The sequence below is a fragment of the Chelonia mydas genome, chromosome 8 (genome assembly GCF_015237465.2).
Source record: "Chelonia mydas isolate rCheMyd1 chromosome 8, rCheMyd1.pri.v2, whole genome shotgun sequence".
NCBI classification, from domain to species: domain Eukaryota; kingdom Metazoa; phylum Chordata; order Testudines; family Cheloniidae; genus Chelonia; species Chelonia mydas.
The window spans coordinates 95578071-95598286 of NC_057854.1; the positions used below are offsets into that span (position 1 = coordinate 95578071).

The window sequence follows — 20216 nt, forward strand, 5'->3', positions numbered from 1 at the left end:
GGAACATCTTACCATGGTTAATCACCCTAACTGCTGAAAAACAATCTTATTTCTAGTCTGAATTTGGCTATCTTCAATTTCCAGCCATTGGATCCTGTTACACTTATGACTCTTAAGAGTGAAGAGCCTATTATCCAATTAGTGTACACATTTGTCAATATCTTTAGACTGTGCTTAAAGCACCTGTGACAAAGTTCCTCCTCTACCTTAGTGGGTCTTGCGCTTATTGGCGGATTTGCTCGCCTTGGAGTTTCACGGCAGCCCTCAGTTTGGCCGTTTTTGTGAACCTACAGTCCATGTCAACTCCTCCTGTGTGTGACCAGGAGCTGGGAGGTTTGGGGGGAACCCGGGCCCGCCCTCTACTCTGGGTTCCAGCCCAGGGCCCTGTAGAATGCAGCTGTCTAGAGTGCCTCCTGGAACAGCTGTGCGATAGCTACAACTCCCTGAGCTACTTCCCCATGGCCTCCTCCCAACACCTTCTTTATCCTCCCCATAGGACCTTCCTCCTGGTGTCTGATAATGCTTGTACTCCTCAGTCCTCCAACAGTATGCGTTCTCACTCTCAGCTCCTAGCGCCTCTTGCTTCCAGCTCCTTACATGCGCCACAAACTGAAGTGAGCTCCTTTTTAAACCCAGGTGCCTGCCTTAATTGATTCTAGCAGCTTCTTGATTGGCTACAGGTGTTCCAATCAGCCTGTCTGTCTTAATTGTCTCCAGAAGGTTCCTGATTGTTCTGGAACCTTCCCTGTTACCTGACCCAGGGAAAAGGGACCTACTTAACCTGGGGCTAATATATCTGCCTTCTATTACTCTCCTGTAACTATCCGGACCGACCCTGTCACACACCCCTTAGCCTTCTTTTTTGATAAACTTAATTGAGTTCCTTGAGTCTCTCACTATAAGGAATATTTTCCAATCCTTCAGTTGTTTTCATGGCTCTTCTTTGAACCCTCTTCAATTTTTCAACATCCTCCTTGAATTGTGGACACCAGAAATGGACACAGTATTCCAGTTGTAGTAGTACTAGTGTCACATACAGAGATAATATAAACCGCCCCCCTTCTATTCAATAGTCCTGTTTATACATCCAAGGATTGCATTAGCCCTTTTGGTCCCAGCATCTCCCTCAGAGCTCATGTTCTGCCAGTAATTTGCCTGAAGCCAAGATCAGAACACAAGAGTTATTTAGCTGTGCCTATGCCTCAGGAGTTTTTCCTGAACTCAGTCCTTTAGACCAGGCCTCCTTCTCTGACACGAAGGAGTTAACAATAGTGACGTTATTTAATAGGTCAGCTAATAAGAAATGAAGCAGCATCCTCTTGTGGACTAAGATTCTTTCATGATTTCCCTATAGTATGTAGTCTAGAAAGGGACACAAATGTGGGTTTCTTCCCTTTGGTCTCCTGTAGGAGCGTGTAACAGATCAGCCATTTGTTAAGAAAACAAGCAGAGCAAGCTTCCATACTTTCCTCCATACAAAACAAATTTTCTGAAATCCAAGCAGGATGCTTTATGAAACAAGCTCTTAATCTTTCTGCAACCTTACCTGCTTTTTAGGTGTCACTAATTACGTGTGGTACAAGAGTCCCCAAGTCTCACAAGGATTGCAAGTTGAGTTCTTTAGAGCCTTTGCATTTTTAAATATTTGCCAGTAAGGATATAGTGTTTTCAATAGGCTAGCATACATCAGCCACTGACCAACACAAAACCAGTAAAACTTTGCATTTAGTCCCTATTTTTCTACTTACCATTCATTAGTACTGAATGGCAGATTACACACACTCTGGCTTCTTTTCTGTCCATGTACAGCAACTTGCATTTCAGACTGCAGCATGCTGCACAGAAAACCTGGAGCAAAAGAAAAAACACACTGAATCACTCAATGTTTCATGATAAGAGTAATTTAAATAGATTAATTCAGATACTGAATACATTAGAAAATGCAAAATTAGGAGGCAAATTATCAATAATCCTTCAACAGTGTCACAGTGAAATTGATTAAGATCAAATGACCTAGTATCAGTCTCATTAAATCCTACTGGAGTAAGTGCTACCTGCAACAATATAAATGTACCCACTCCCCACAGGAGTAATTTAAAAATGCAGGTTTGAGATAATGGCTAATGGATCAGAAAAATCATATATGTAATCCCTCAGTGAATTGAGGGATTGGGAATTAATAGAGGCCACCTTTACAGCTCTCTGGAATGAATCATGTTTAAAACACAACACTGGGAAAGTGCTCGGGCAGTTTCTCTGGTCACTTAAATCGAAGCCAAAACTGGTTGGGGAACTGTGAAATACATTTCAGAAGAAAGGACATCCATTTTGTCTCTACACTTGAGACCTGCACTGTTGTAACTCTCAGTAGCTCAAATGAATCACCATAAAAGTGTGTCGTCACCAGCCATCTTGGCTACCTATTAAGCCCTGGCTACCTATTAACCCGTTGGTACATAGTACACCTATCAATTCCTGCAGTATCCATGCATTATGAGTACCTATCCCACAGTTCCCACGTAAGTCCCTCCCAAAAGTAGAGTTTGGGGGAACAATAATCCACTGTTAGATGCAGTGCCAAAATGTATAAATTAGTATTTTTCAATATATAAAATAGCAAGAAATTGTGTAAAATTAAATATCAGTGTTACATATTTTCAAAGAAGAAAAGCCTTATGATCACTGCATTGCATTTTATAAAAGAGAAAACTCATATGTGCAGAATTATTGAAGCTGCAACAAGAAAGTAATCAGGAGTACAAGACTCATTCCACACCACACTGGTTGCTAAAGGGGAACACTGCATGACTTGTGCTGGAAGGACCAATGAGAATGCTGCAGCTGCATTGCCAGCACTTTCCACCTGCTCCAGGACTAACAGCTCAGTGATTCTGGGCAGCATGCTACAAGAAAGAGCAATTGTAACAATAACTGTAATGCCTGTGCACCATTACAAACATTTGTATGGAGACATGAGGTACTTTACAGATGTGGCAATGCAGTGGTGCCTATAATGCCCAAATTCTCCAGTACAGACAAGATTCTGGCCAGTCTATCTTAAGGTTTACAATGTGTATTTAAGTAAAAAGTCAATGTTTTCCCCTATGTGTCCCAGGGCTTTTGTTCAGGTGGCATATGAAGCCACTGATGAGTGCACGTTTCATGCAGAAAAACAGCTTAAAGCATATGAAAGTTAGACACATCAGATACTATATTGTAAACACTCTCTGAAAGTCAAGTCAGAATTTTGGATTTCAACCCAAAGTAGTTTCAATTTTATTTGGTTTTCATATGCATAATTAACAGTATATCTTTCTTTTAATCTTCATAGATCTTCATGTAATCCTATACTTTTTCCCTACCCCAACTACAACATTTCTAAATCTTGCACATATTAAAACTAAATACAAAGTCCCATCTACACTACAAATGAGTCAAGGTACTCTGTTCCAACACTTAAACATAATAGTGTCTAACTACCTCCTAGCCCAGTTAAAGTGACACAGTTTGGTTCAGTGTGCACTAAAAATGTTGGCCATGTTGTAACTAGGGGCAGCCATTTTGTAAATAGGTCCTGTAACTTTATTGTAGTTTGTAACGTAGAGATGAGGCTCAAGCCTGAGACAAGATTTTAGCATACAAATGATGAGAGCTGGAATAACAATTTTGTCGCCTGGATGATCTCATCTAATGGTGTGTAAATTGTAAAATTTCCTTTTCTAATTATGTCTGCTATACTTTACCAGCTTTTAAAGTAATATTACCAGTACTGGTTTCGGAGTAATTTATTTTAAAATATTCTGCTTCATTTCAATTCTCAGGGAAGCCTATCCACTGGAAAATTCAGTTCAGATTTAAACTAGGAGGACAATTACAGAACATGGAAAAATCAATGTCCTCAACCACAGACCAAAGGACTAAACTAATTAATTTCTAATTCAGGACTTTTTGAAGAAGATTACATTCTGCATTTAACAAAGCTTTTCAAGCACAATGATTTCTATGATCTAAATACTAAACAGAAATAAATAGTAGAATGACAAAACGTTAACACCTGTTCTCATTGGCATCTTTAACTTTGTAATAGGGTAGAGTGCAGGTGTTATATATAATCAAATATAAACAACATTTAAGGTGAAAGTGAAGTGTGCTTTCCTGTTTTTCAGCAATATATATATATACAGTATATCTGAAAGCAACGGTCAAGCAATTAGTATTTCACATAGCAGAAAATAGCAGCGTGTTTAAAATTCAGCAAGTTTGCACAGTGCAGTTACAAGATTTTATGTTTGTTTTTGTTTTACTTCTTAGTGCAAGGAGAATCACTAGTTTGGCCTACAGAACAGAACAGAACTGTCACATACAAATACTCCACTTGTTCTACACAAGGATATCACAGGTGACCACTACAGATGGCAATGGAAAATACATATACAAAATATTAACAATTAAAATCAATAGTTTCTCCTAAAATATATCATCACTTTTCAGGTTCTTAAGTTTAAAACAAAGTTTGGTAAACATGCTTATTTAATTTCTACCATCTCCCCTGATGTTCAGTGGCTCACACTGATTTTATCAATTACTACACAAATTAAAACAGCAACACTTTCTCCAGGCACCATCCAACTATTTTTAAATGCAGTTTTTATTCTTAGGACTTTTTGACACAACGGTTAGTTTTAAGAGAAACTGTTGTGTTACAATTCAGATTAAGAATCTCTTAGATTATTAACACTGAACATTTTAAAAATCTACATTATTTTTGCCCCTTATGAGGTCTATTTAGCTAAGTATTTCTGTTTACCCTTCAGTCATTTTCACTTTTTGTTTCTCATTCAGCAACAGTAAACTAGTCTCAGAGTTTAAGGCTAGAAGGGACACCAGATCATCTATTCTGGCCTCCTGTATATCACAAGCCACTAAATACCACACAGCTACCACACACCAAACCCAACTACCAGAATTAGACCAAAACATTATAGCCTTCAGAAAACTAAATGACAGTGTGCCACAGGCAGAGAACAGCAGGGACCAAAGGGCATCAACACCACTTATAAAACTTGGGTTTCGAGGAGAATGATTCAGTTCAAACCAAATAGCTGCTTCTCTTTAAAACAAAACATCCCCAAAGCTTGTAGTCATTTGGTAAACTCACAAAAAACTAAAGTATGGCCTAGCTATTTGACAGTGACCCTTTAAATAAGTGACAGCTAAAATCCAATACCAGTGAGAGGTCTTATCCTGTTTCCACTGATGTGGATTAAAAATTCTCATTGATTTTGGCGGGAGTAGGATTGCACATTTAAATACATCAATAATTGAAAGATGCACTAAATTTAGGGATTTAAACTATATGGTACAAGTAGATAGTGACTACTTATTACTTATTTTTAATAATTTATTGCATATTCTAATATTGGTGGATTTAAATATTATTTGTATTAGTAAGAGTATGTGTTTATTCCAAATGAGTGCTTAAACCAGTCAGACCTATCATGAGAAGAATTTTTCTTCAAATCTCAAAATAAAGAAAATATGGAACAAATGCAAAAATATGAATGTGAACACAACCCACTTACTGGTAATTTGATGAACAGTCCTTAAACTTAATTGGACAATTGCCAGGAGAACAGATTCAGTGTTATGTATTTTAGTTGTTAAGAAAGACAAATGTCATACCTAGACAGCTATATGGGACGCTTAATATTTTCTGCAAGCCTCCTTCCTGGAGCAGACAGATATGAATCTATGTTTGCTGAATTTGATTATGTTAGGTCCTCTGTTCATGTCATTCTGCTTCCCTATGCTATTCTGGCAGCTAAAGATCTGATCCAAAGCCCAGAGAAGTTAGTTGACTTCACAGGGATTTGGACTGGACCCTCAATGAACCAAATTTACTTTAATACGTTTATTTTTAAAATGCATTAATGTTACATTTTCATCTTATTTTTAAAGTAATTCATGAATGTTTACCAGCCTAGTATTTTTAAAATTACTTTGAATAATCTGATTGTGACACTGCACCCCATATTCTTCATAGTGATATTATGATATGATTATGAAATAATTGATAATTATGATTTATTTTATGCAAGATATGTCATGTGACATGTCATAGAAAAGGTTATGATTTGCTGAATATGATTATCCTATTTGTAGCATGTATCATTTTTGTATCTGAAGTTATGAATATTAGCTATGTAACTATGTATCTGTATTTCAAATGTAGTTACATCTGGGTAACACCCACTGGACAAGATGCTTCCAGTCTAGATAGCTGGGTGGAGAAGGGCCTATTCAGGTCAACGAGCCATTAGGAAAAAACAACAGGCCTTAGGAGAAGCTTATCTCCTACCTGGGGAGCCTTCCTGAGAACACTAAAGACAGCTTCTAAGTAATGGCTGCTATGACTCCACAACGACATGTGATGTGACTACATCTCTAGACCCCACCTTGGAATGTCAGCATTCTTCCACAGACCGGTCAGGGAACCAAGCTTTGAAACAAAGGGTTCCCCCATATGCAAAAGCTATATAAGGCAGGGAGTGACATCGTCGGGTGTTCTTCACTCCCCACACAAGAAAACCCCTGGAAACACCTGAGGAACAAAGACTGAACTGGGGGAAGTGCTGGACCCAAACTAAAGGGATTTTTAGCCTGTGAATGAAACATCTGGGAATTCCAAGCTCTAAAGCAAGTGCAGCTTGCCCCTTAAGAATCTGCAGCCTGCTTGTATCATTTTAGGGTTACAATCTGCTATTCATATCCAATCTATTTAGTATATTAAACTTAGTTTGCGGTTGTTGTTTATTTGCTAGGTAATCTGTTTTGATCTGTTTGCTATCACTTATACTCACTTAAAATCCATCTTTTGTAGTTAGCTTTATCTAAACCAGTGTGTGGAAATCATAACTCAGCGGCAAAAGGCTGTTGCATATTCCTCTCCACATTGAGGGAGTGGGCGAATTTTATGAGCTTAAGCTGTACAGTTCCCTGTGCTGTCCAAGGCGGTATAATTTTGGGTTTATACTCCAGAGGGGGTGCATGCCTGAGGACCTGGGAGTAGCTTTCCCATGCAGGGGCTGGTCAGAGAGCTGCTTGTAACTGCAGCTGGGTGTGTCCATACTTGTGTGTATGCTGGTGAAAGTGCTGTCTGGAGTGCTGAAAGTGCTGGCTTGTCACAGCAGTACAGTGTGAGAGGGAGCCCAGGCTGGTGCATCAGGGGGCTCAGTGGTACCCCAGTTCCAGGTGCCACCCCAGGGGGAACCAGTCACACTGATCAAATAGTTTTAGATTTCTGTTTGCAGTGGTGTGTGCCATTTACTTATACTTCAACAACAAAATATGTACAAATATTTTGAGCTGTTTTATCACAAAAAAGCCATATTTGCATTTAAACTAACGCAGTCCTATCTAACTGATATGGTGTATACATAAAAATAAGTTCTTACTAAGAAATAAACTTAGTTATAATATTCAAAGAAACATTCCTCACACAACAAAAAAACATTTAAAAATTACATTTAATTGACCTTCCTACACAATTCCTCTTAATAACCATATCAACACTCACCTATCCATCAAATTTGGGAAAATCTTATTATAGTCAATACACTTTTTCAAAAGCAAGGATATATTTTGGTAAATACTGTAGGTAGCATGTGCAAAGCGAGTAAAGGGGAGATAAAAGAATGAAGATAGTCAGCTATGTTAACCAGCAGAAAAACTGGCAGTTCAGTAGCTCATTTCCCATCCCCATCAACAAGTTTCAGTGTCATTAATGGAAATTATTGATGCAGTGATTTTTGAAAATTAGTTTCCTGCACTTAGTTATTTTATAGCAGTCCGAATGAATTCAATATCTGTTAATGGCTACAATAAACTAACAAACTGCTTTTAAAGGATAATCTTTCTTATCATCATGAATAACCAATAGTTATTCTCTATTAAAGTAATGTGAACAATGAATAGATGAGAGTCTAGGGACTTTTTAAAAAGAAACTAACCAAATCAAATGGAGTATGCTACTGTGCTTTAGACCAGTGGTTCTCAAAGCCGGTCCGCTGCTTGTTCAGGGAAAGCCCCTGGTGGGCCGGACCAGTTTGTTTACCCGCCGTGTCCACAGGTTCGGCTGATCGCGGCTCCCACTGGCCACGGTTCGCTGCTCCAGGCCAATGGGGGCTGCGGGAAGGATGGCCAGCACATCCCCTGACCCGCACCTCTTCCAGGTAAACAAACCGGTCTGGCCCACCAGGGGCTTTCCCTGAACAAGCGGCAGACCGGCTTTGAGAACCACTGCTTTAGACAGATGTCAGGCAATGGTAGCCAGTGGGGCGCGCGCGCGCACGTGTGTGTGTGAGTGTGAGTGAGAGAGAGAGACTACAAATAAGGCAACACAAGGCTTTATCACTGAATATGAACTTACCTTCCCACATGCTCTGCAATGATGCCTCCTTTTGGTGAATGTAAATCTGGCCTCACATTTCATGCAGTTTGGTGCTTGAGAATCTGGAACCCAAACTGGAGCCTCCTCACCTAAAGTAGTAAATGGCTTTCTAGTGGGAGCTCCAAACTGACCAGCTCTGAGATCATTATCTGGACTATCTGGGGCTACTGCAAGGCACGGACTACTAGAGACCCCAGACTCATACTCTTCTAAATGTTCCCCAGTGGTATCAGCAATAGAGACATTTAATGATGTCTCATCAGGAAACATATCAGCTGCCAAGGTTTCCCCTATTTTTGCTTTACCCAAGACATCATTTTTATTTTTAGTATTACCTCCAGAGTTTGGGGGAACAAGGTCGTTTTGTAAATGGTCCGATAATGGCTTTGGAATTTGCAATTTAAGATTTGTAGGTTGTTTGGGTCTTGCACCACCAAATGGAACACTGATAGGTTGCAGATTAGTTACTGTTTTTGGTAATGTTTGCCCTTGCAGAGATGGTACCTGACTGCAGAGATTATGTAAGTAATTTTTCTTCATTTGGTCACCAGTGCTGTTTACAATGAGACTACTCCCATCAGCAGCCTCATTTCCTCTTTGTTCATAAACATTAGTGTAACATTCTGACTTGCTCTCCTCTATCTCCTTTTCCTCTGTCACTGAGTCTTCCTTGGAGGGTAAAGTCTTTGGAATATGAGCAACAATTGGGTTCTGCATTCCATAGGAATCACAACCATTAGACAGAGAGCTTGCTGCTGATGTACCCATAACATCAGAGAGACTGGACCCTTCAAGCTCATCTATATAAATCCCCTTTATGTCCATGCCTGCTTCCATCATCCCATCTCCATCTTTCCCACTATTACTACAAGCCTCCTCAGGCTCTTTCATCTGCAAAAGTCTTTCATTCTCTCCATGAGTTTGCTTATTATTCAGTTTAGTCAATTCCCAATTAGTTATCTCCTGAGATTCAGGGAAACACTCTGCTCCACTGAGCAATTCAGTTGTGCTGAGAATTTTGTCACATTCACCGACTTCACTTTCCATACCACTAACATCCTCAGAAGTAATACATTCTTCAAAGCATTCACTGTAATTGCCACTTTCAGACATATTAGGCTGACAAGTTTGAGAGCGCACAGGTAGCCCAGATTGATACAGTTGAGATGTTTGTTCCTCTACAGTTTCATCTATCATGAAGCTTCCATTACTTGAACTAGGAGAAGAATTTTTAGCTTCCAGATCTTTTCTTTGAGTAATTACTTTGCTAGTAAAATCCTCAACTGATGCACAACTCTCTTGTGGTTTCTTTGTACCATCAACTGGTCTCTGCAATAAGGTCACTGCATTAATCCCTGCAATTGTAGACTCTGAGAACAGAGAGTCTCTATTAATATTAAAATCATCCTTTAATTGATGGGGGAGGCATGCATTGGACAGACTATCAGATGAAGTATTAATCAAATGGCTAACAGAGTCAGCCTCAGCAGATAGCCGATCTAACTGTACTCCTTGCTTTTCTGTATCTGTATCTTTTTCAGTGGATCCATTTACAGTAACACCAAACTGATCATTCTGTCGGTTTTCATTATCCAGTGTAAAGCTAATAGTGTCCATTAAGGACGGAGTGCTGTAATTTTTACAATCCAGCAAATTGCCACTTTGTAGAGTCCTTCTGTCGCGGTTATGCATGACTGCCACTACCAGAACATTTCTCTCTTCTGGCAAGCAGGCTGGATGTCCACATTTCTTTTCTCCTGTTTCCATAGCCTTACACCGATCATCCTGATCACTATTTCTCTTCATTAAATGATCATCTGCTTTTGCCTGATCATCAATCCACACAGTTGGGGTCTCTGGATTTACACTAAGATCCATTCCATTAGCACAATGATCCCCCTCTCCTTCTGTTGGGGTGGTGGTTGAATGGGTCAGGGAGAAAGACTTTAATCTCTGTTGACACTCATTAGGAATTGAAGCTTCATGCACGCTGGACAGAGCTGGATTACATGACAGCCGATGAGAAGGGGGATCTAGAACCTGATTCCACTTTGCACCCAATAATGTAGGTGAAACGGCATCATCTGAAAAATTAATAGTTTAAATAATGACTATATTATAATCCATCACAGTGACACAACTCCCCCAGCTCTACTTTATAGGATAGTGAACCATCCATGGTTCCTATAATCCTTTTGTATAACAAAACTATTCCTAAACCAGAAATGCATAGATGTCTGAATACGGGCACAATAGCAAAAGACCACTTTCTAATACTTAAGAATCCAAGATCAACATCTAATGATGTAATTGCACAGAGTTTCTGGAAAATAACATCTTTAGGGCTATACGACCAGTCAGTTGTCCAGTTCTATTCTTAACAGGCAATTCTAAATTGATTGATTGATTGATAGATTAAGTAGAAAGGGGGAGGGGACACAACACACAAAATCCTTGGTTGCCTCCACAGTAAGAGGGAGGAAATTAGAGCACACAGAGATTTTATACTTAGAATATGATCGTCTTCACTCTAGGATTTGTGTGTGGTGGCATTTTTGTCAGGGTGCTTGGTTCTCCCAATATTGAAGAAGAATGTTTAAATAACTGTTTTCATAGAATTGTTAAAAACAAGTCTCATCAATATTTCTATTCCTATTAGGTTTTGTAAAACTCTTTTCTTTAACACAAGCTACAATTCTAACAATATCCCTTTAAAAATTTACTACATCAACAGTTAAATATAAAGCACCTTACCATTGATAATACAGGTAAACAGAAAACTATTATGAGATGCTGTCCTCTGCTAAGGAAAAACATGTAAAATTCACAGGTGGCTTTGCAAGTAATGAGATCAGTTTGCAATTCATGAAAATTAAAAGGATGTTACACTACGCTGCCCCACCTATGGTTTTCTCTGTGTAATGTCAAATACATGCATCTACAACCTTTTTACAAAGTCACTCACCTTCATTTTGTTCAAATTCATCTAAAACCTTATCGAGGTTATATGCCTCTGCTTGGAAATAGTTCTCCATTTGTCAGAAAATACCACCCAGTTCCTTGTCTGAACCTGTCAAACAGAGACCAGATTACCAACAGGTATTCAAGATTCAGTTAGCAATATTCCATTATCCACTCCCTTTATTTACCAGGAGAATATTCCCTCAAATATATTCAAAATGTAGATCAATTTAACATATTGCACACACAATTGAGGGCTTTTTCTGATGATCAAAATTATTTCTGCACTTGAATTAACCTAATCCTAATTAGTTGCTTCCCCATCAGGATAAACTGGAATTTTTTTAAAACTTGGCAGCCTTCAAAGTTTACAAATAATGTCAAAACATATATGCTTTAAATTTTAAGAAAAGTCCAGATTTTTTTAAAATAATTAACTATCTAAGAGCAGGTCTGAAATGTAAGACACTAAAAACCAGCATATTGACAAAGCAAATTTACATGTAGAATTTGTTGATGTGGGCCAGGTGGCTGAAGCTACAATGTTGTTAACATTTGGGAGAGGAGGTTTCATTTTCATATGCTGGCTGTCAGAGCAGCTGAAACTATTCTAATCAGATGAATGGAAAGAATACTAAGCCATTTGAGTCTGCAAGTGTTAAGTCATTTCATAGTACACTTCATTCCACACCACACCACTTACAAGGCATAATAGGGATATGCAAGACTGTCTTTCAGAGATACAAAAATAAAATGTTTCATGAAATCTAAATAGGAGAGAGAGATTTTTCTGTAGGGGTGGCAAGAAGGAAGTGCCCCTTTTTCCCATGTTCCAAACTTCCCAGATTTTTCCCACCACAATACAATGATAAATTCAAGAGGAGGAATCTTCTACTCTTAGTTATTGACAGCATTTCCATCTTAACTGATGAGCGGAGATATTTTTCAGCACATCATCAGTAAATCAAACATCACACTATAATCATACGCTTTTGCCAACATGGCTCATTACTGGTAGCATAACTAGGTGTTTCAAGGACCTTCTTAATATTTCCATTTCAAGGAATAAGTTAACACTGCTTTCTACCCCAGCACTTAAATGGAACTATCAAAGCTGGTAAGATAAACATTTAACCCGGTACAAGTTTCTGATATCAAAGGTGCAAGCTTCCCCATATTGCTGCATCTATGTGGCTCCCCCAAAAGACCCTCAGAAAGGTGAGACTCACTTTCAACGGTAAGCATCAGTTTGATGGGATTTCTGTAATACTTAAATTACTACCATGTCTGCTGTAGATGTGAGAACTCCCACATTCAACACACAGGCCTGGAACAATGGAAAAGCAACACCATCTAATGAAAGAGACACTCAACTGATAGTCTGAAGTTCAGGATTTTAGTCTCATTCTGCCACTGGACTAGCTATATGGCTTTGGACCAGTAATTTAATATGTCCATGCCTCTGTTTCCCTATACATAAAATACAGATAAAACTTAATTACTTAGCCCCCTTCCTCCCAGAGGTATTGTATGAATAAATGTGAAATGCTCTGACACAATTGCTGAGTAGATTCTACTGATTCCTAACAACATAAGGTAAACACCCCCATTAAAAGACAGTCTCAGGGTGGAAAGGAAAACATCTTGGGAAGGATAGCTAAACTGAGTCATTAAGGACATTTCTTCAACGGAACATAACCAGTCAAGTGACACTTTAGCTCTGGCAGAACAAGGAAGATGATCTTTTTGCTAACAACGGTTGCCAGCACTGAGATGCGCTGATCTAGTTCTGAAAACATTTTAATTCCCAGCACAGACATTTTCTCTGTTATAGAGTGCATGCCATAGCATGCCTACTGTATATGGGACCTTTGATTTAACCTGTTCCTCGGAAATCATCTGAAACAAAAGGGAGAGAAGAGAGAAAAGGTCTTATTCTCCTCATGACTTGTTTTCAACACTGTGTGACGAGGGGAAAAACAGTCAGGGTATGTCTGCACAGTCCAAGTCCAAATATGTACATCACAGTTAAACAGCTCCTCAGCCCGAGCCTTAGGGCATGGCTACACTCGAAATTTCAAAGCGCTGCCGCGGGAGCGCTCCTGGTACTCCACCTCCACGAGAGGATTAGCTTAGAGCACTGGGAGCACGGCTCCCAGCGCTGGGGCACTGTTTACACTGGCGCTTTACAGCGCTGTAACTTGCTGCACTCAGGGGGGTGTTTTTTCACACCCCTGAGCAAGAAAGTTGCAGCGCTGTAAAGTGCCAGTGTAGCCATAGCCTAAGTCAAACAAAAATGATTAGGGGTCCGGAACACATGACTTATGAGGAGAGGCTGAGGGAACTGGGATTGTTTAGTCTATGGAAGAGAAGAATGAGGGGGGATTTGATAGCTGCTTTTAACTACCTGAAAGGTGGATCCAAAGAGGATGGATCTAGACTATTCTCAGTGATAGCAGATGACAGGACAAGGAGTAATGGTCTCAAGTTGCAGTGGGGGAGATTTAGGTTGGATATTAGGAAAAACTTTTTCACTAGGAGGGTGGTGAAACACTGGAATGCGTTACCTAGGGAGGTAGTGGAATCCCCTTCCTTAGAAGTTTTTAAGGTCAGGCTTGAGAAAGCCCTGGCTGGGATGATTTAGTTGGGATTGGTCCTGCTCTGGGCAGGGGGTTGGACTAGATGGCCTCCAGAGGTCCCTTCCAACTCTGTTATTCTAGGATTCTATGATTCTAAGTCAGCTGGCATGAGCCAGTCGCAGGTATTTAACCGCAGTACAGACATACACATAGGGCATGAGAGTTAGATTCTGGCTTCATGCAGAACAGCCAGCTGCAAGATTTAGGGTCTGTCCATGCTACAGATACAACTGAATCAGGGAACTAATTACAGCAGGGTTGCAATCTGAAGTGACACTTCACCTTACCCATGCACCCTACCTTGTTTACACCAGGAAAATGTATAATGTTAGAAAATGTATTGACTAACACATTTTAACTAGCACAGTGTTAAACACAATTTTTCCTTTAGTGTGGACAAAGACTGTTGTGTTTAAACATATTAGCAGGTCAACCAGCAATAATGCAAAATTAAGGATGAGAAATCGAGCATTCAAACGTGAGGATATGCAGATTTAATGTTTTTAAGCTCAACCTTAACTTTGCCTCCTTGTATTTATACCTTAACATCTGATTACAATTTATTTATCAATATATAATACAATGGAAATGTTTTATTTTTAAGTCTCAGTGATATCTACAAAACAAATCCATTTTAAAGAAAATCAGTTAAGTATTATTGAAGTTATGAATTGTATTAGGCCCCATCACAAGCTCATGTTAAAAAACAGGGACCAGATTCACTGATGCGATCCAAAGGGGGTAGAGAGCAGCCTGATCTCACCTGGCATGGGGAAGTCCCCAACTGGCGTAGAGTGAGTGTAGCTACACCAACTCCCAAGTTGGCAATTAACTGGGATGGGAGGGAACACAGAAACGACACTACTGCATTCCAAATATTTTATACTGGCAGATGGCTCCTTTGGGGGCTATAGTCAGCAGTGTACTTTAGAGCAGCCTAAAGTATTTCAGGGTCAGCACAGAACCAACTCCAGAGTCAGGGAGACACATCTGCTCCTCTGTGCCCCCCAGCCCCACCCCAACTGTGCCCAGCAAAAACCTAAATATTTGCAAGCCATAATTAACTTGGGTTAGATGGCTATTTATATAGCAGCAAAATAAACTATTCAGGGTCAGGCATTAACACTAATTATGTTTTCTCTCCTTAGTTTTTAAATGAGAAAACTGTACTTAAAACAGACACAGAATCCAGAGAACAGTCCTCTCCAGATTATGATATAGTGAAATGTGGAGACTATACTACTGGGTGGGTTGACTCTAAAAAAATTTAAATAAAAATTCAGCAAAATCTCAATTCATGCAAAACCACTACATTAAAATGTTAAGTGGTCTTGATAGGAAATTCAAAGATAAGGGTAGATCCCTGGCCTTAGCCCTCCCAAATCTGCCCAGGGGTATTGTACTGTGTCTGGTACTGTGTATACGATCATCCACTTAGGCATACATCCGCAAGGCATACAGCTAGATGACTAACCATATCATTTACAATCACCAGGCATACAGGCAACAAGCTGAGTGATTTACAGAATAGCACCTTTAAGTGAAGCTTTGCTTTCAAGAGTTTGAGAAAAGTTCAGCATTTTTCATTTGGTACCATATGGCTTTCTCCAAGCATCTAAAGTCTACTGTACGGATTTAGAGATTTTCTAAAATGCCAGGTTTACATAGCAGACTGGGACAGCTTGTATTCATGGGTCCCTACAGACACTTACTGCAAATCAGCAGATTATTAGGCTGCCAGGCACACCTAAGTCCATGCACTCAAAAGCCTTCATAACATTTTTCATTCAAATAAATGATTGCAGTATACAGCATTTGCATTTTTTAAATTAGCTGTTTCTCCCCTAAACACACAAAACACTAAATTAGTGCACTTTAGAAACAAAACAGCCTGCAAAGCTCTAGTGGTTCTCTTGCATCTTTTTCTCCCTCTCATTTTGATGCCTTCACTCAGAGCACCCCACCAAACTCTCGAAACACCTACCTTTACCACCAAAACACCACCTTCTTAATACATATTCCTGCTTAAAAATAGGCTTCTTCCACAAAGCCTTCTAAAGATGATCAATCAAAATTAACTCAACTACATCAAGATTGTTATTTTATTCAAAGTATTATACTGTACATTTCACATCTACACTGTTTGTATTTAATTTAGAATTTTGGCAAGGGCCCAATCTGGCAAACAGTTACACACCTGAGAATAGTTACTTCCTCGGCAAAGTCCCACTGAGGTCAATTAGATTCTGCCCAAAAGTACCGGGCCCTTGTAGGATTGAGCAGTTTGAAAAGCATCAGACAGGATTCCTGTGCTCAGTAACAATGTGAACACTGATGCTGTTTGAAACCACTCCATTCAAATTTTTTTCTGCTTCTTAAAACATAAAAAGGGCATCCATAAAGGAATTCTCTAGCATAAATATATAAACTTTTTTGTAAGACCATTCAAGTGAACTGGACGACAAGCACTGATTTTTGTAATTAGAGATACCAACAATCATTGACCTACTGGTATTTGACGCGGAAGGAGGAAGACATACACTACACTGATTACATGGCTTTGAAAACATTTTTAAAGAGTGAAACATCTCTTTAGGTTTCTGTACATTAATGCCACATGCAGAAAAATGTTTCTGACTTAAGAAAAAATCAAATCCGATCACTCATTCAGGTCATTTTTCAGTACAGAGTACATTTTTAGGGCTCATCTTAAGATTCCTGAAAACTGGAGTTTAGTATGCACTCAAATATACCTGCATTGGTATAATTAAGATTTAAATTAGATTATTTTTCCCTCCCTAATCATGCCTGAGTTTTGCCCATCACATGATTTATATTCGCTGAAGTGACAGCAAAGAACAAGCTGAAGAACAAGATCACACAACTAAAGAAAGCAATTCACTTTAAATGGCACTGTTTTTATTGATTTTAGTTTCTCTCAAATAGTAGGTGCTTTACAAATGTTACAAAACAATATCCAATAAAAAATTTTACATCTTCAGCAAATGCATGGAACTGTCTATACATCAATAATAAATCAAGCCCACAAAACGACTACTCCTAACACTTTATATCCACTACCCTGATAGTCTTACACAACACAGTACAGTTAATGTTTTAAAATAATTACTTTATAAACTTTATGGAAAAAATCTGTATATTTTAATATTTTTAATGGGAAACTGCTGATTTAAATTTGGTCCATCCTAAGACAAATAGAAATGTTTCCACATTTCCCCTCCATAAATCCAAATGCAAAGAGTTGTTTGTAAACAAATACACATTCTACTAAGAAGTTTGAAGCCCAAAACGGCTTGAAGCACTAAGAACCAGCCACTGAAACTGAATATACAAAAATGAATCTGACTTCATTGATTTTCATTGTCCATGCTGAAATATACAAAGTAAACAAAGAGCATCAGAAGAGACAAGCACACTGAAATATTGTAATTATTTCACTTAATAATCCAAGGTAGTATTAGTATCAAGTATTAAAAATGTGTTTGTTTTCAACAGTTAGTTAAACTGACGCAGTTCCTTTAAATAAGCTAACTGATGCCTATACCTAGCCACTATTTACCAGAAAAAGTCTGCTGGAAATGCTGAAGTATAAAATCAGCAATTATTATTTATAAAACAAATGACCCTTTTCTTCCCATCTCCCTTCAAGAAAAAAAAAAAAAAAGAGCCAAAACCACAGCTAGTGCCCTTAATGCCCTTTTCTTGACACAGGAGGAGGCTTAGCGTTTATATAAACAATGGATGCCCATCCTTCTCTTTCCCCAATGCCCTGTCCAAATCTCCCAAAGTATCGGAGCCTGCCTGGGATTGAATATTTCTCTCCTGCATGGCCAGGGATTAAGGACTGGAAGTGAAAACACACAAGGGTCTAATATAGCATGCTACAAGGATCTGGCAGCTATGGTCTCCGTGGTTTAGAATTGTAGTTTAATAAAAAAAAAATCTTTACCCTTAAACTAAACCCACTTCATAAACAAACAGAAACATACACCTTTGTTGCTTGCTGACTGCCTCGCACCCAATTAATGGGAATGCGTACCAGGGTCAGAATTTAAGTGGAGTTGGTTTTTCCCCCTCATCCCTTATTTTAGAGGATAATATAACATTTAAGAAGATCATTCATAACTGTAGAGCAGTTCTGGACTGCTGATCATATGATTTCCGTGTAGTTCCCCATGGCAATAAAGACCCATACCTTTATGAATATTTATAGGATTTGAGGAAAAAGACAGGGAAGTACACACACAACTCTCTTTAGAAAACTGAGGCCGAAACAAGACTAAGGAAGAGAAGACCCCCAACAACATTTTTAACCTAGTTGTTCCAGAAAAAGGACTCTTTGCTCAATCTTGCAAATCCTTAGTCATGTAAGCAATCCCACTGAGCTCAATGGGACTACTTATATGAGTAGTCAGTATTTGTGCAAATGAGGACCAGAAGGATAGATCCTTATGTTGCTAGATAGCACCTTATTGTTTCCTTTGGTAAGTAACAGTATCCTAGCTCATATTAACCAAAGTGGATCAGGCCAGTGGGGTAACTGCCATATGTTCAGCTACATGTTTCCATTAAAATCGAAGTGAGTTATGTGACTAAGTCACTGTATTTTTTTTTTTTAATTTATTGCGGTATAACATTTTCCCCTATCTTTGTTTACCTTGTTTTCTTTTCCGCCTTATAGGCCATCCTGATATTTGAAAGAGTTGGTATAACCTGATTAAGATGATTAATAACTGCACCTTACTGCACCCTGAGATGACTTATTGAGAGCACAACTGAATTCCAAGGCAGTCTTGCCATCAATTTTGTGGACTTTCAAAAGACATTCGATAGTGTAAACAGAGAAACAATGTGGAAAATTGTGGAACAATCTGGAATTCCAACAAAATTAATTAACATTATGAAGGCATTCTACACCAACTCAAAATGCTGCATTAAAATGGAAAATGGATTGAGTAAGCCATTCAGCATCAAGACAGGTATAAGGCAGTGGTGCGTCCTGTCTCCTTTTTTGTTTATGCTACTCACTGACTATGGACTAAAACAATGCGACAGTGATACATATGGCCTAAAATGGAACAAGTCAAGGCTATTTGATCTAGACTTTGCTGACGACATCGCTCTTATTAGTGAAGATGCCAATGGACTACAAAAATGTACAAACCAAGTAAAAGTAGTAATGGAGAAGACAGGTTTGAGATATAATGCAAAGAAATGTAAAGTCATGTTAATGGGGACTATAGGGACAGAAATCAAAATTGAAGAAGAGAAACTGGAGGAGGTGGACAATTTTACATATCTTGGAAGTACCATCAGCCAAGATGGTACTAGTTCTGAGGAAAGAAGAAGAAGAATCAGGAAGGCAAATGCTGCATTTGGAAGACTCAAAAACATCTGGCAACTCAAAAACATATCCCTGAAGACAAAACTGAACGTGTACAAAACAATTGTTATCGTCATCACAACATATAGTAGTGTGACATGGCAACTTACCAAGAAAGATACGCAAAAGCTGGATGCATTTCATCACAAATGTCAGAGAAGAATATTGGGAATAACATATAGAGATAGGAAGATGAATGAAGGCACCCTTTCACAAATAATCTACAAAAGAAGACATCAGTGGCTTGGACATGTATGGAGAATGGAAAAATAAATCTTACCAAATACCACCGTTGAATGGAAGCCAGAAAACGCAAGAAAGAGAGGAAGACCGCGAATAACAGGGAAACGAACAGTTCTGAGTGGCATCAAGCACCTCAACATGAAATGGGAAGATTTGGAGAGAAGGACAACTGACAGGCAAGAATGGCAAATGTGGGTAGCCCAATATGCAGCAAAGCACAGGATGGACTAAGGTCTAAGGTAAGGACTGTCACTGAATCAATAGGGCAGGGTTTTCCGGCTCAAAGCTGGTCCTTTCAATCATTATTTTGAAGAGGGCAGAAACTTAAATGTTTTAACCAGAATAATCTTCAATAGCTCAACAGAGATGCATTTTATTTGTTGATGAAAAAGTATAATAAATCAAGATTGAACAACAAACTGAATTCAATGACCATTGCATTGAAGAAAGGACAGTTTACTGAGTCAAAGAAAAGCAGAGCTGATATTCCAGAAACAGCTCAGAAAGTCCACTGTGTAAA

The 20216-nt window shown here is 38.8% G+C and overlaps 1 protein-coding gene across 1 annotated transcript in view; it reads right to left on the reverse strand.

Moving 5' to 3' along the window:
• The window catches only part of ZFYVE9 (zinc finger FYVE-type containing 9), a 93131-nt gene that overhangs the window by 38836 nt on the left and 34079 nt on the right, over positions 1 to 20216 (reverse strand). The window contains exons 3-5 of the mRNA XM_037907507.2: positions 11415 to 11519; positions 8429 to 10533; positions 1749 to 1848 (exon numbers count right to left, since the gene is read on the reverse strand). Coding sequence (XP_037763435.1) covers positions 1749 to 1848; positions 8429 to 10533; positions 11415 to 11484 — 2275 coding nt within the window. The 5' untranslated portion in view covers positions 11485 to 11519. The remainder of the gene's footprint in view (positions 1 to 1748; positions 1849 to 8428; positions 10534 to 11414; positions 11520 to 20216) is intronic.